A 15,041-nucleotide genomic window follows, 5' to 3' on the forward strand; every position below is an offset into this window, starting at 1 on the left:
GGAGGGTGTGTATTACGAGCTGGAGCAGTAGTGGGAGGTGGAGCAGCTGGAGCATGTGGACCACCATTTTTGGACAATGGCGAACCATCATTATCGACCATACTAGGGCCATCATTGTTGGCCACAATAGCGCCACCATTATTGGCTGCAGTAGGGCCACCGTTATCGGTCACCAGGGGATCTTTGTCACTCACAGTACGCTCACTAGATTCGGAAGAGTGTTGAGCTCTTGCTCTCACAGGCGCCTTTTTGATAGGAAGCTTGGAACGTGCCATGGCTGTGATGATGAAGGATAGAAAGGTGGAGGGTAGAGTGGAGAGCAATGGGAAAAAATGAAAGGAGAGACGACTTAAATACGAAACTTTCAAACTTACTGTGGTGTAAATGAATTTTAAATTTATCATTTCATTTCATTTCTCCACCCCATCCCTACCTCTCTCTATCTCCTGACACCCCCCTCATGCCCCCCCTCTCTCTCTAGGCCAATGAATGTTCCAATGTTTAGAATTTTCATATCTTTGTCTTAGGATTTCAAAATGGACTTTTCATAATTAAAAAAAAAAGTTCGAAATCGACTTTGAAAAATATTGTGACAAACCTTTGAAATTTTAAAGAAAATTTATAAGACATCTCATTTTAGAGATATGAGTATTGATGTGTCATATCCTTCGGACTTGTGCTCTCTTGTGGACTCTAAATGCATCAAAATTATTATCTTTATCTAGGTCTCCATTTTTTGCCATCTCTCTCTTGGGTTGCCAACCATTCTGCGTGCCGTTGTCTAGCTGTGCTGTTTTCATATCTTGCTTTTCTCACTTCATATATTGCCCTACTTATAGATTCTGCTTGAGATGTTTTGGACTTCTTTTCTTTTTCCTCGTATCGTATCTCTAGTCTCCTATACCACCATTGGAATAATTGCCTCATAGAATTGGAATCATTGATGCCACCTCCATGATCAGTTGCCTTTTGAAAAGCACAGCGAGCTTGCCAGTGAGATCTTTCCATGCCTTGAGTTGACCATATTGCCAAACTTCCTTGATCTGCAAAGTATGGACCATGTGCTTCAAGTATATGCTGCACAAGAAAAGAGATTAGAAACACAAAGTAATTCGAAATGATGATTTTTTTTTGCAATGGTGATAATACTGACCATGTAGTGTGTTATGCTATTTGTAGTCCATGCCTCCACCATGGACTTATGAAATTTAGCAGCTGTCTCTTTAAATGCATTGGCATCACCATCCATAAACCCCAACTTGTGTAAGAGAGCTGCTAATCTATCTAGGTGTATCCACACTTCTGCCTTCGCAATCCTCGTTTGTCCCCCATTGCTCCAATCTGAAACAGCAAGGTGCAACTTTTTCCATGCTTCGTACTTCTCTGGTTGTTTTACTAGTATATTGCCTTTCTCATCTTGAGGTGGAGATAAAAACTTCCTAGCCTTGGGTCTGCCAAAGCATGGTTTACAAGGAACATTTCCACTCTTCCTCGATTTTTTCTCGTCCTTTTTTATTTCTACTTGGCCTCCATGCAATCCAACTTCAGAGAGGACTTGTTCTACCTTCTTGCATGTAGCATCAGATTCTGACACGGGCTGCATCTTGTATGCAAAGCATATATATTCATATACTAGCTTCTCAATTATTCTAACCAAACAATGCAATGTGCAAAAGTGAACCCTTGTTAGTGGTATTTCCAAAATAGGGCGCCAATTTGGATCCACTGGAATTAGCATTCCATTTCTCATGACTTTCTGATCACGTGTCGGAGCACCCTGTTGTCCTGCATTGGCAAGCCATTCTTTCTTTCCATCTTTCCCTTTCTTCCTAGTTTGCATGCAGTATATGCACGGAAATTTTGCATTTGCTGCAATTGATAAACCAAACATACACTTCAATGTTTTTAAATCACCTGCAAGATGCCATTCAACTTGATAGTCCCCAAACCCCTCAACATGTAAAACTGCTCCATTATTTTGCTGTTGAATAACACTGGGTATATTAGTGAGGTTAAAAAAAACTTTAAGTACTTCATGGTCCTCCTTTGGTACTTCAAATGCTGCAAGCCACCATATTTCATTCTCCGATTGTACACTGAAGTATGAAGGATGTTTTTCATCGATGTTGGGATCCAATGCTCGATTCATAAGTGTTATACTCACACGCTCAAGTTTTTGCCCCTTGATAATCTCACTCTCATCAAGTTTGAGGACAAACTTAAGCTTGCCTCTACATTCTTCCATAGACATATTGTAAAACTTGACCATAGCAATCTGAACCCTACATATATCCAATACAAAGTTGTTGGATGCATTCAATACAAAGGCAACTTCTTTGGAACCATACTTCAATATGTGTGTGTGTTCCAGATGCGTAGGCTCACCAATTAGTTCTAAAACTTTCTCATTTAGTTGTTTTCGAGCCTTCTTCACGTGAAATGGTTTTGGCAGAGGCATTACTCGCTTAGTATTGAAGACTTGCTTAAAACCTGTATCCAATTGTTGATAGAGCATACTATATGACTCAGAACTCATTCCCACCTTGTCACATAATCCCTGAGCATCTGTAGCAGTAAACAAGTTTCTCACATCCCTAAGACGTTCACTAGCAACACCATCCACAATGTCCCTGAATTTACGATTTTCCAATGCATTTTTGACCATATTCTTGCTAAGGACTTTGGCAATAGTATCATTCTCTGCATGAGGAAACATATTTCTCATTGTAGTAGATTGAGCATATATCCGTCTATGATATTGTCCACTTCCTTTGGCTAATTGGCCAATTGGTTTAACGGATCGGATGCGCCGACGTGCCTCTTTGGTTTTTAAAGTGGGCCCAATCTCCAAAGTTTTTGTGAGCTTCCTCTCTATGTTTTGATTCTCCTTCTCCAAGTCATTGACTTTAGACTGTAACTCCATATTCTGCACGTGTGTAGCATGCATAGCATCTTCAATGACAGACATTGCTTGTTGTAGGTTCTGGTTCTCTCTATCCTTCTCAGCCAATAATCTATCCTTTTCCATCAAAGACTGCATATTCCCTTGTAATCTTGTCTGCATATTTGTCAAGGTTTGATGAGCCCCTGCTATTCCTTGTGTGACAAGTCTGCATGTGTATCCATACAATCCTTCATTGCCTTCACAAGCAAACTTTACAAATGATGTAAGCCCTTCAAATTGTGATGGCCTTCGAGTGAGTGGATCGGGTGGATAAATGCACCCATCAACCCAAAGGTCCACATTTTTTTCCCTGCATTTCTTTCTTGTTGCATCCTGCATCTTATTGCATCATCTCTTTCTAGAGTTCTTTTGAACATTGGTGCATATTCATCCTCCAATTGAAAGTGAATATCTCTCTTTCTCTTGGTACATCCTGCACCTGCATTCTGCAAAAAAAAAAGTATGCAAATGTTAACTTGGATTAACATTCAAATAGCAGAACTACACCCCTTTGATTCACTATATCTGTGTTTTTTTTACAACCCAGTTCGTTCTTGTCTCTTTCTCTTGCTTTCAGTCTTGATAGACCCTAATCAACCCCTAATCAGCCTGTAATCTTGGCTTTTAATCTACCTCTAATTAGCATCAAATCTTATCTTCTGTTCTATCCAAAATATTCTCTCTCTCTCTCTCTCTCTCTCTCTTTCTCTCTCTCTCTCTCTCTCAACAAAAATTCATCAAGGAAACCCTAAACACATTCATACTGAAGCTTGGGTAGTGGAAAACAATAACATCATCTTATCTTCTACCCTAATTTACTATCTGTCACTCTATCACTTATTTTCTTTGTTCATCTCACAAAGTCCTCTCTGTCCCCCCCCTTCTCCCCTCCTCTCTCTCTCTCTCTCTCCCCCTCTCTCTCTCGCTCTATGAATTGATGCTTAAGGACTGAACAACAACTGTGAAGAATAATAACATCACAAAGATTTAAAAAATAAAGATACCTCCATTATCACTGGATTGCTTGTAGTATAGACTGTTGAAGACGGAGATTTCTTACTGCATATTTCTGAAGAGGAAGATGGCTTGTAGCAGGGTAGAGTGTGTTGTAGATAGAGATTCTTTGATTTCAACAAATGGTATCAAAACTACTCCTCAATGCTGCTTCAGAAGAACTCGTATGCAAGAAACCATATTCTGGAGGGAAAGAGAAGAATGCACAAAATTTGGGACAAAACTAGAGCTTTCTGAGGGAATGAAAAAATGCCCAGAAATAGGTATATACTTGTCCAAAAAAGAAGAAAATTTACAAGGAAACTCTTGAGTCAAAAAGGTGTCTCTGGGTAAAAAATAATCTTAAAATATGATGTGTACGTCATTTTATATCGTTTTTTAACTTCCGCCCTTTTAAGAAGGGAGAATGAGAATGATTGAAAAGTCATGAGGGCACTAAAGAGGGCATTAAAGAGTCATGAGGGCATTAAAGAATGATTGGCTGCGTTTTTAGAAAAAAATAGAATTGTATTTTTTTAGTTATGAGGATTTTGAGAAAAAGTGACCTTATCCTGCAGTTTGGGAATAAAATAATAGGTGAAATCTATTGAAAACACAAAAACGAGATTTTCTTGATTGTAGAAGATCTCTTTTTATAATATTATTTTGGAATCTATTTTTAGAGAGAGAGAGGTGAGAGAAACCCCTTAAGGGGCAAAAAAGAGAGTCCATATTTCTCCTAATGACCCCCAAAAGCACTCCCTCCATCTAGGGCTAGTCTAGAGCATCAAACTTGTCTATTGAAAATCGAAGCATCAGAGCGTGCTAATGTAGACCTCACAGAATGACTTGATGATATCGTGACAACTCCTCATTTGCCATATTTCTAAATTGGGCCATTTGATCTGGAGACATACGTTTGAATATCTCCAACTCCTCATTGATCATTCCTTGACTCATCCTGCCCTCTCTCGGTGTCACTAGAGGAGGGGTGACACGCATAGAAAGAAAATGATGTTAGTATAATCAACATAAAGATTTAGGTAAAGCACGTCACTATAACTCTGAAAAGAATGATGCTAATCAAAATGCATATACTAAAGTATCCTTGAAAGTGAATCATCAATGAATTGAGTAAGCGGATGTAAATACGACTCGGCTTATGGTCCCATGTTAATCTCTCAGCACAACATCTATGTTACCCGTGCATGTCTCCTCTGCACATGCTCCAAGCCCTCTTCACCCTCCACCCTCCACAATATCGACTCCTCCACTTGCATACTCTTCTCATCTATGCTAAGAACATTGTATTCACCATACACTTGCACACTCTGAGGAGTTCACATCACAACATACTACCATCGAGGTTGTTAGGGATTTGGATAGAAGATTACTTGTTCAATATCACATATAAGATTGAATCAACATTTATGATTGTTTCATGTCATGGAAAAATTAAAAAATAGGCCATTCACTTGTTCACAATGACTTGGCAGGACAAATGTATCGTGTAGATCCATCCATCTTTTCTCGCAATCTATTTTCAGAGATCCAAATGGACCTCGTCGAATGATTATCCTAGTTCCTTCCAACACCACTTTAACCATTGTATGTCAAATATGATCATGGAGTCACTATTCACTATCCAAATGCTTTCAAATTGAGCTACTATGAAAGCCCCCAAAATGAGCTCTATAGATCCCTTAATTGGAATACATGTTTGATTTAAATAAAGAGCTCGTTAGTAAGATTTGTTCCATTAGTAAATGCAGGCATCAAGCATGAATATCACTGTGACAAAGCTAGACTACTGGTGCCCCTCACTCTAACCATGAGCTCCCCACAAATATAGCTATGAGACTAGTTCAAAGAAAGTGATGATGAAATGTAGAGTTAATGCAAAGAAGGCAAGAGGATGAGACAGAGAGAGAGAGTGTGTGGGTACTCAGTTAGCATTATTCTTCATTATCTTCACTTATATGTGACTTTTTAGTGTGTATTAGTTCAAGGGGTGCCGGCTTGGCCTTTAGCCACTACCGGTTATCTCAACAAGTAATCTTCTAGTAGGTCCATCCATCAAATATATTTTTTGAAATATTAGGGTTAGGATCATCTGAAGGGCCATATAGGTTAGTATATCATTTCATCCTTTGAGCCAACTTTTTAATGGAAGTCTTCGCCTTGATTGATTTTGGATCCTTATTCTCCTTACTCCCATTGTCTTTGTTTTCCTTTTGGTCATTGTTCTCTCAATATTTTAAAGCCTTCCTTCTCTAGTTTTAATCTTTAGTTGGCTTTATTCTCCAATGCATTATATACACTACTTTAAAGTTTATCAAATGCCTTACTTGCCAGGTCTTGGACCTCCACCTTATCCTTGTAAAGTTTTGATGCTTGTAATTCTCCTCGTACAATAGTTGCTTCTCAAGACTTATCTTCCCTATGCTTTTCCTTTTTATACATTTTCTTTGGACATGCATGAGAAAAATGGCCTATTTCATGGTAGTATTAGCATGCATTTGAGAATTGCAAAAATTAGACTTTATATACCACGTTGAATATCCTATTATCACGCAACTCTAGCACATTAAGGGGATCAACCCATTGATCCTAGAGGATGTAACCTCTATGTTTACATTTTTTGTTACGGTAATGGAGAAAAGTGTTGATGTAATGCTTATGACTTTTGTTTACAACACTAAATGCAAGTTTGGGAATGAAACCCACAAAAGACGCTTTGATAGTAGAACTTCCTCGACATAGAAAGTGGTTGACCATGGTAGGCAATAAAGAAAGTTTCCATGATAGCCCTCCAAACATGAGAGCAACCAACTTCTCTCTTGTTTTTCTCCTAATAACACCAAGTAAAGCCCTTTAATGATGCCTTTGAAGTAGTGCAGTGAGAATGTGCTTGATAGGTTGAGTTGAAGATCCTACTATTTTGATCATTTGAGGGCACATGCCTCATAAAGTACGAAAGAACCCAGTAACAGCAAGGTCATAAAAACTTACATAGAAAACCTTGACCAATAAGGTGGCACTTGCTTCCTTGTGTCATTGACTTTTTGCATGTTTGTGACCAACGCTTTAGCCATAGCTTCCAAATTCATAGATTTTCCTTTGGTGTGACAGAGATATGACTTTGCATCCATGTCATGATCTTCATTGGTTCTCTAACATTGGGCTCAGTGTCCTCTACCTCTATTGTTGCCCTCTCCCTCCATTGGTCTTTTTCTTCCCTTTTCCCCTACATGTAGGCATGCGCAGGGTCGGCTTGCACACATGGGTAGTTGCCTACTTGTTCCTTGCTTGAGTTGTGGCACCATGCTTAGTTGTCGTCCTACTTAAGCGTTTTGCTGTCCTCAACAATAACAAAACATGATAGCATCATCATGCAGGGCATGGCTTTCCACTAGAGCGTCATAACACAATTATTTGAAATATTTTCTAGTGTTGATGCGTGAAATCAAGTGGTCTAATCTGCGTGCATGGAATAGCGATTGCATGTGGGTGGACGAAGGTTAAAACTCAAGAAATCGCTTAAACTAGGAACATGTCCCTAAGAATTAGTAACAAATAGATCCGTGCGATTTGTATATTAACCGTAACCCCTTGATCCCTACTGAGTTCAAAAATTTAGGGCGGGTAATGTTGGGAGGGGATCAGATGGAAGAACGTTTAGTGATGGAGGGTAGTAAGGGTGGCGGTATTCAAGAAAGATGCCAAATTCAGCGTGTGGAGTCTTGTAAAGGTGGTGGTTTTTGAGGAAGATGCTGCAACGAGGTTGGAGAGATATCTGGCGAGAGAGAGAGAGAGAGAGAGGGTGTGTGTCCTTATGCTTATCCCGTGAGCTGCGTCATAGCTCCCGCCCTCTCGTGCGCTTCAATCACTTGCGTAGCGTGATGGCTGTCTCTCTCAGCTTATGGTGCTGATATTCTCTCTCTCTCTCTCTCTCTCTCTCTCTCTCTGTGTCTCTGTGTCTCTCTCTCTAACCCAAATAATGGAGAGATTAAACCTTTGCGATTAAGAAGTTGGCCATTCCATTGATATTTGCCTCTGTCCCTTTTTTTTTTTCACGTGCGACGGCTTTCTCTTCCTCCCACGGCGCTGCCTCTGCATGTGGGGGGCGTTCCCCCCTTCCTCCTCCCTCGGGATCCGACTCAGCCCCGCTTTCTTTCCCCGTCACCCTCGGTCCACGTGTTTCACTCACACCCCACTTCCCATGCACCACCTCATTCTTTAATCCCTCCCCCTTATCTTATTATCACCACACATATCAAGGTGTACATGAAAAACCGAGGTTTTGGCGTCTATTGGATTGTTCAATTTGACAAAAACGTTGGTAACCCCATAGAGAAGATTTGTTCACATTAAGATCTAAGGTCATTTTAGTTATAATTATATGGCTGAAAAACTTTCATAACATAAAAGAACTTGCAAATTGTCAAGGTTGACAATGTTTGCATCTCCTCCAAAAGACATTTTCCATTAACAGAGCACATACATAATACTACTCTCCCACTCAACTACGGCCTTCACTTGCTATCTTCCTCCACAACAATTACTTATTGTCTTTATATGTGGATACATCTGTATGTTTGTGTATACCTATGTGTGCGCATATCTATGTATGTGTGTTTAAGATACATATTACTAGAGCAAATGCAATAACCTACAAAACATCCATTAACCAAAAGAACATGCACAAGCCATCGTGTGCATACGCAAGTGTAGACAACTCACCCCATCTTCTTCCTATCACTAGAAATTAATGCTACAACATCTATAACTTGGCAAGCATAGACACACTTGATTAAGCACATCATCAAGTTATTAAATTTTCATTTTACATTATTAATAAGACCACTAACAACTGTGACACCACAACTTTGCATGCATTCATGCATAAGTACATAACCTATTTTTGTGTTTATACATGTGTGTGTGTGTGTGTGTGTGTGTGTGTGTGTGTGTGTGTGTGTGTGTGCGTGTGCATGTGCAAAAGATAGCCGATGTATACATACATATAGATATACAGTGCTTACACATCATCTTATAAACTTATATGAAATATTTGAGAAGAAAATTTTGTTGATTTTTGTAGGAAGTTTTGAAAGAAAGCACAAGTTTACGTCTACATATGTGCTTTGGTTATGCAAGCTCTCAAGCTTTCAATGTCAACTAACAAAATCACATCACTTACGTTGGAATGGATAGCATTCCAATACTTCATAGTTGTATCCCCCAATAAACATCTTGACTTTGGCCCCTTCCAATGTCACTTTTCTCCATTGATTCCCTAAAACTAGCAACACCCAATGCTCAACTTTGAAGGGTGAAACCTTAAGACTTTGTGGTGGACAGTCTTTTCATCTATGATGGGAATCGATCCCTACATGAAAGCGTCAACCAAGTAAAATTTTCTCAAAGAAAAAAGTTTCACTTTTACATGGTTAAGGCTATGAAGATTGAGATTTCTTTACAAGATTGTTCATTCATTACTAAAGAGACTATTCAAGACTCAACTTATAGATTCAACCTAGCTTTGAGAAGTGTCATTTTCAAAATATGCATACATATCAAAGCTTGTAAATGGAATAAGAGAAAAGGAATAGACCTAACAAGAACTATCATTCATATGATGTTTTTGAAAGACTTGAACATTACCAACATGCTAGCTATACTTTTAAAACTAGACTAATATTAATGTATGTTGAGTCTACACATAAGTTTCCTTTAACACAAATGATGACTCCTTATTGTAAGCCACCTTCAAACCATAAAGGTGATCAATTGGATTGGAGTTGAAGTGCACCGAAAGTTTGTAGTACGGAAATTGGTTATGTCTAACCTTGGTACAACTAAAACAAATGGAGCTAGAGTGCATATAGATGGATTCATAAAGCCAACCTATATTATCAATTATAAGTTGTAATATGTATCAGCTAGGCACCTTGCTTACAAATCAATAATCTTATTCTCTTGATTCACTTAAGTCAAGGTAAGAAGTCACAAATTTATAAGCATAGAAGTGATATGCATGTATATAATGTAAAAACATGTGTGACACAATGCATAACTACTATTATGGTTGGATTTTCATCTTGAATCTTCTCTATTCTACATAGCTAATAACATAACTCTTTTTGTATAGTGCTCTACTATAGAGGTCACAACAGAAGCTTGGCTATCCTCTATGACACAAATTACAGCAAGGATGGAGTGAAGGACCAATATTTTATAAGAACCTTGCATCTTAGAGCTACCAAACAAAATGATAGCCCAATACTTGACTTTGAGGGTTTTGCATATGTTGAAGTCACATCAAAGGTTATCCTTGAGACATTAGAGAGGACATCTAGAATTAGGATTGACAAAATCAAAGTAATCCATGTGACATGGAACCCCAGATGTAATAATTAGGCTCAAGCAAATCAAAGCCCTAGTATAGGGGTATAATGACATGGCATTTGGATGACAATATAAGATCGATAACATATGTGTTATAGGTTGCTAAACTCGGTTGATTATGAAAGCTTAATGGAGGATATGTTGTATAGAACTAAACAATTGTAAAGGCCCTAGGATTCTTGAAGGGCCTTCTTATATCAAGTTTAACTATAATTCTACTTTATAATCAGCGACGACGTTCACCCTCGTATCATTTTCAAAATACCTGGCATGGACTTTATCACACATGCAGTTTTGACAAATGCAGTCCTAGGGATCCGCATTAAAGCACCTTTTGGGAGAATTTAAAATGGCATCAAGAGTCAATATTAAGCACTGCTCAAGGTGGGCAGAGCCTCCTTTACACTGTGACATGGCCCTCTGTCAAGCTGAGTCGGTTCAAGGTTGAGGCAGACTGAAGTGCTCAATAAAAGCATTATATTTGAGGAGGAAAGGATGGCTTTGGTAGTAGAGAGGGTAGACATCTTTTAGGACGTTGCATGCAGGTGTAGTACATCAACGCCATAGCTACAATCCCAAGGCTTCCACTTATATCTTTATCACAATATACCTGTAACTGTACAACCTTTCTCTTCTTCTTCTTCTTCTTCCTTTAAGCTGTTCCATCACTCTGGTCAGTGCCAGATTGCTTACTGCAACCTGTCATATCTCGCAGTCAAACCTTCTATTCAGATATTTTATTGTCTCAAGTATTTAAGGTCATATGATCTCTTGCCCAGGTATTTTCTCTCTGTTTGTCTCAAGAGCTCTGAGATATCAGTTTATCTTTCTTACGTCTTAGTTACCATCAGTTCGTTTTGATTTTCTGCTCAGATCAGTTCTAGATCCAGTTCCACCTTCATGTCCAGCTGACCAATATACATAAGAAGACAATGAGCTCATTCTATCTTCAGTTTGCAGTATGCTTGATCAAGTGGGAGTTACTCAGATGATGATATATATAGAGAGGGGAAGGTATGGAAATATTTGACAAGCTGAAATATACTGCTGCATGTACCAAATTCAAAACACCCCTCATGGCTGATTTGGTTCAGCCCAAGGGCCAACATGGCTCTTTCCTCCAAATTCTATCAACAAAGTGCAGTAAATGAACAAACTCTCCCAGTGATGGATCACCAGCAGCAAAGCATGTTTCTGTCAAGACCAACTGGCACCCCTGAGTATTTCCAACCTAGGCAAGCTCATAATGGCATGCATACCCTTTCCACAGATAGAGTGGCAAGTATGCAGGAAATCACATCTTTATCCAGTCAAGCCTTTGCAAATGGGGGATTAAAGTTGGATCCATCACTTCTATCAGCCCTATGGGTGAATAGAGCTCTATATGCTTCTGCTTACACTCCTGCCTTTGCTGATCATACTCTCAATCAAGCTCTCAAGAAGCCATTGAATCACTCACCATATCCTGACTCCATGTTGATGCATGGATCCAATATGCTACAACAAGAAAGCTCGCCTTATAAGATGGACATGCACCTGGCCGATGATCAGGTAGCGGATAAACAATTCAGTGAGTACAGTCCCACCCACAGCAACTCCTTCAAGCATGATATGAATGCCTCTGGTACTCTGCCAGAAAGCTTCAGGGACTTACTGTTGGAAAGAAACTCCAGTCATTTTGAGCCCCAATCTGCAGCTGTCCCTATTAACTACATGAGTGAGCTTGCTTTGATTAGTAGCATGGCCTGTGCAGCAGATCATGCGTACTCGAGCAGTGATGATTATCAGGTTGCAGGGAATGGGGTAATGATCAATCAGGGGATGGGCCAGAAAGTCCATGCTGTGAATATGCAGCCGCATCAGTACAACCACGGAGGTCATACTGGCAGTGCAAGTAGTAGTGAGAGAGATGGAACAAAGATCGGTGAAACGAGCTTGGGTGGAAGCCGAAAGAGCGGAGCCGCAACGCTACATGAGGGCTACAACCTACATGTAGTCAACCAAGGACCTACCAGAATAGACGCTACAGTGGCGGCATGGACAGATAAAGTTGACCCCGCATCTATTCAACAATTGGGTGTCAAGGGCCATAACGTTGCTCTGGATCATCATTCCAGTACTGTTCTTAGTACCACAAGCTTGTATCCAGCTGGTTTTAATACTTCAGGCAGAAGCTCTACTATATGCTTTGGACAGGCGCCAGATATAACTGTCGTAGATGATATATGCTTTGAGGATCAGCCTGCACAACCGGCCAATACAAGGAAACGTATGCCATCACTGACAACATCATCTAAGAGGGCTCACGTGGTAAGTATCCCACTCACATGATACCTACCCTAGCAGATTCTAAAATTGAAGCTGAAAAGATGAGTAATGAGGGTAGGATATTACACCCTAGCATGCAACCTGCACCTAACGTGCGTGATATATATACTGGAATCAGAAAAAGATGGTATTAAGAGTGAGCTACCGCATTCTAGCTTTTTACGTCAGTTAAGAAAGCAAGCCTCTCATATGGCTTAGCTTGCTCTAATTCCTGTAAATGACGCACGAGTGGTAGACCTATTAGGTTTTCAAAAGCTAACTGAGAGCAATAGTATGAACAGCTGGATTGTCATGAAAATGCAGGCCGGGCAAGCATGGAATTCAGGGAACAGCTTCAATATCAACAATGGTAATAACCCTAGCGTTAATCATCAATTAGGTGGTGGTGGCGCTGCTGGCCCAGCCGCTAATCCCCATCATCCACCATCTCGCTCCAAGAGGTCCTCTCGCCACCCTCTGGGGCCGGCCCTCAACACAAACCTCAAGCCTCGTGCCCGCCAAGGCAGCGCCAATGATCCCCAGAGCATTGCAGCCCGGGTATGTGATCATCAACTTCATCCCTCTTCTAGACTGTACTCCTAAACAATTTATCCACATGAAGCCGTGCTTCCACAAGAAGGTTTTTTCCATGTGGAAAAAGGGGCTCTTTTCCCTTGGATTTTCCCGAATGTTCATCATGAACTCGTACGACGGAGGGACCATAGACCTAGCTAGGTGTGGTTGGGACCAAGGGGGGTCCGTAGCCCCTACCATACCTAGCAAGGTATGTGTGCTTCTCCTCACCTCGCCCCTAGCCCCTTGGCCCCAACCACACCTAGCCAAGTATGTGGTGCATCTCGAGGAGAAGCTCATGATAAGCTTGTCATAATCCACAATGTGTAAATAATAGTAGGAATTCGTCTGGAACTTCTTGTGTTCCTAGGTTCAAATGTTTACTAAGCATGGGTTGTCAACACCTTAATCACCTCACTAATCAATGTGGCACTAGCTTTTTTTATTGGCTTCAAATTTTTCACATAGTTCATAACAAGGCTAGACCCAAGATTTGCCTAACCTTGTGCATGCAAGTGATAAAAGTCGTTATGTTGTCTAGTGACGAACTAAAAAAGACACAATGTTGACCTAGCACCTTACTTTTATTTCTGCAGCAACGTCGTGAGAGAATCAATACACGTCTCAAAGCTCTTCAAGAGCTAGTTCCAAACGGTTCTAAGGTGATGCTGCATGCAATATCTTTTATAACGATTATAGGTTTTAAAAACATCTTTATTTTCTTCTTTTCACACGTGTTGAAGTGTATTTTTGATCCTTATATTAGATGGATCTAGTTACCATGCTTGAGAAAGCCATAAACTATGTTAAGTTCTTGCAACTTCAACTTAAGGTAGGCTTCTTACTTCTTCATCTGCAATTTTGTTTGACACATCATAGAGACATGCCCTACGTGATTGAATGCATTTTCCTTTAACATTAATCTTGTTCAATGTTGAGTATGCAGGTCCTTACAAATGATGAATATTGGCACAATGCACAACAATTGGCTGATGCTAGCAAGGTCTTATTTGAGAAAAACACTAATGAGGAAGATTCTTCCCCTTTAGGATCATGTAACATCTTGATAGATCCATAGGTAAGTCCGAGTAAAACTTAAACTACCAACTATTCTAAAACTCCCTAGCTAACGATGTACTCATCAAATCATTGAGCATCCCTCAAATTTGAAGAAAGATCCAACAAATTAGCATAGCCAAAACTACACCCATTAGTCACGTGTTATAGTTATACTAAGGGCACTCCCTGCTTAGGTAAACTTTGTTCACCCTTCCAAATTGAAGGGAGACTTAGGAGGATCTTTACAGCTTCAAGTTTGAGGGATAACTCTTGAGGTGTATACAACGATATTGTAATATGTTAAGGAGTACAAAATGTTCTTGCAAATCTCTCTCTCTCTCTCTCTCTCTCTCTCTCTCTCTCTCTCTCTCTAGTTATCCACTAACCCTATGCATTGCAAGATTGCTTCATGTGAACACTTGCATACACTACAAGATACAGGCCTCATACCAACATTCAACGCGACGAAAATGTTCACCCAAAAAATTACCCCCATCGTCGCTAAACACGTCGGTATTGGCAACACCATAGAACTTCAATATCGGCGTCACTATTTGCATCATAAATGTGATGCAAATAGCGACTCCAATAGTGACATTTTATGATGCAAACTATAACAATAATAGCGATGCATACAGGTAATTTTACGACCCTAATAGTGGTGGTTACAAAGAAAAAAAATTTGTTTGCCCTGTGCTGTATTTGGGCCATATAATAAAAGGGTTATAGTAAAGCGTACAATGCTCATCAAAAT

The 15,041-nt window shown here is 39.9% G+C and overlaps 1 protein-coding gene across 2 annotated transcripts; it reads left to right on the plus strand.

The window, feature by feature from the left end:
• Window positions 1-10,766: 10,766 nt before the first annotated feature.
• LOC148030902 (uncharacterized) lies at window positions 10,767-14,598 on the plus strand. 2 transcript variants are annotated; one of them, XM_087685633.1, is made up of 6 exons: window positions 10,767-11,127; window positions 11,222-12,658; window positions 12,980-13,213; window positions 13,825-13,890; window positions 13,995-14,060; window positions 14,175-14,598. In XM_087685633.1, the coding sequence occupies exons 2-6, from the start codon at window positions 11,456-11,458 to the stop codon at window positions 14,304-14,306; spliced, it is 1,701 nt and encodes a 566-aa protein (XP_087541759.1). In that variant the 5' UTR covers window positions 10,767-11,127; window positions 11,222-11,455; the 3' UTR covers window positions 14,307-14,598. The 2 variants fall into 2 exon arrangements, with proteins under 2 accessions (XP_087541759.1, XP_087541760.1); XM_087685634.1 differs by having other exon boundaries at window positions 10,767-12,658.
• The last annotated feature ends 443 nt before the right edge of the window (window positions 14,599-15,041 follow it).

Source organism: Lygodium microphyllum, chromosome 9, assembly GCF_053477565.2.
Source record: "Lygodium microphyllum isolate KBCC chromosome 9, Lygodium_microphyllum_v1.1.10, whole genome shotgun sequence".
In the NCBI taxonomy this organism is placed as follows: Eukaryota; Viridiplantae; Streptophyta; class Polypodiopsida; order Schizaeales; family Lygodiaceae; genus Lygodium; species Lygodium microphyllum.

Bases quoted from the DNA above. Each gene is read 5' to 3' on its own strand.
- LOC148030902 (XM_087685634.1), top strand. From the start codon at position 11,456: ATGGCTCTTTCCTCCAAATTCTATCAACAAAGTGCAGTAAATGAACAA. The intron at 13,891-13,994 runs GTGATGCTGCAT...TCCTTATATTAG, and splicing joins TAGTTCCAAACGGTTCTAAG to ATGGATCTAGTTACCATGCT. The intron at 14,061-14,174 runs GTAGGCTTCTTA...TTGAGTATGCAG, and splicing joins TCTTGCAACTTCAACTTAAG to GTCCTTACAAATGATGAATA.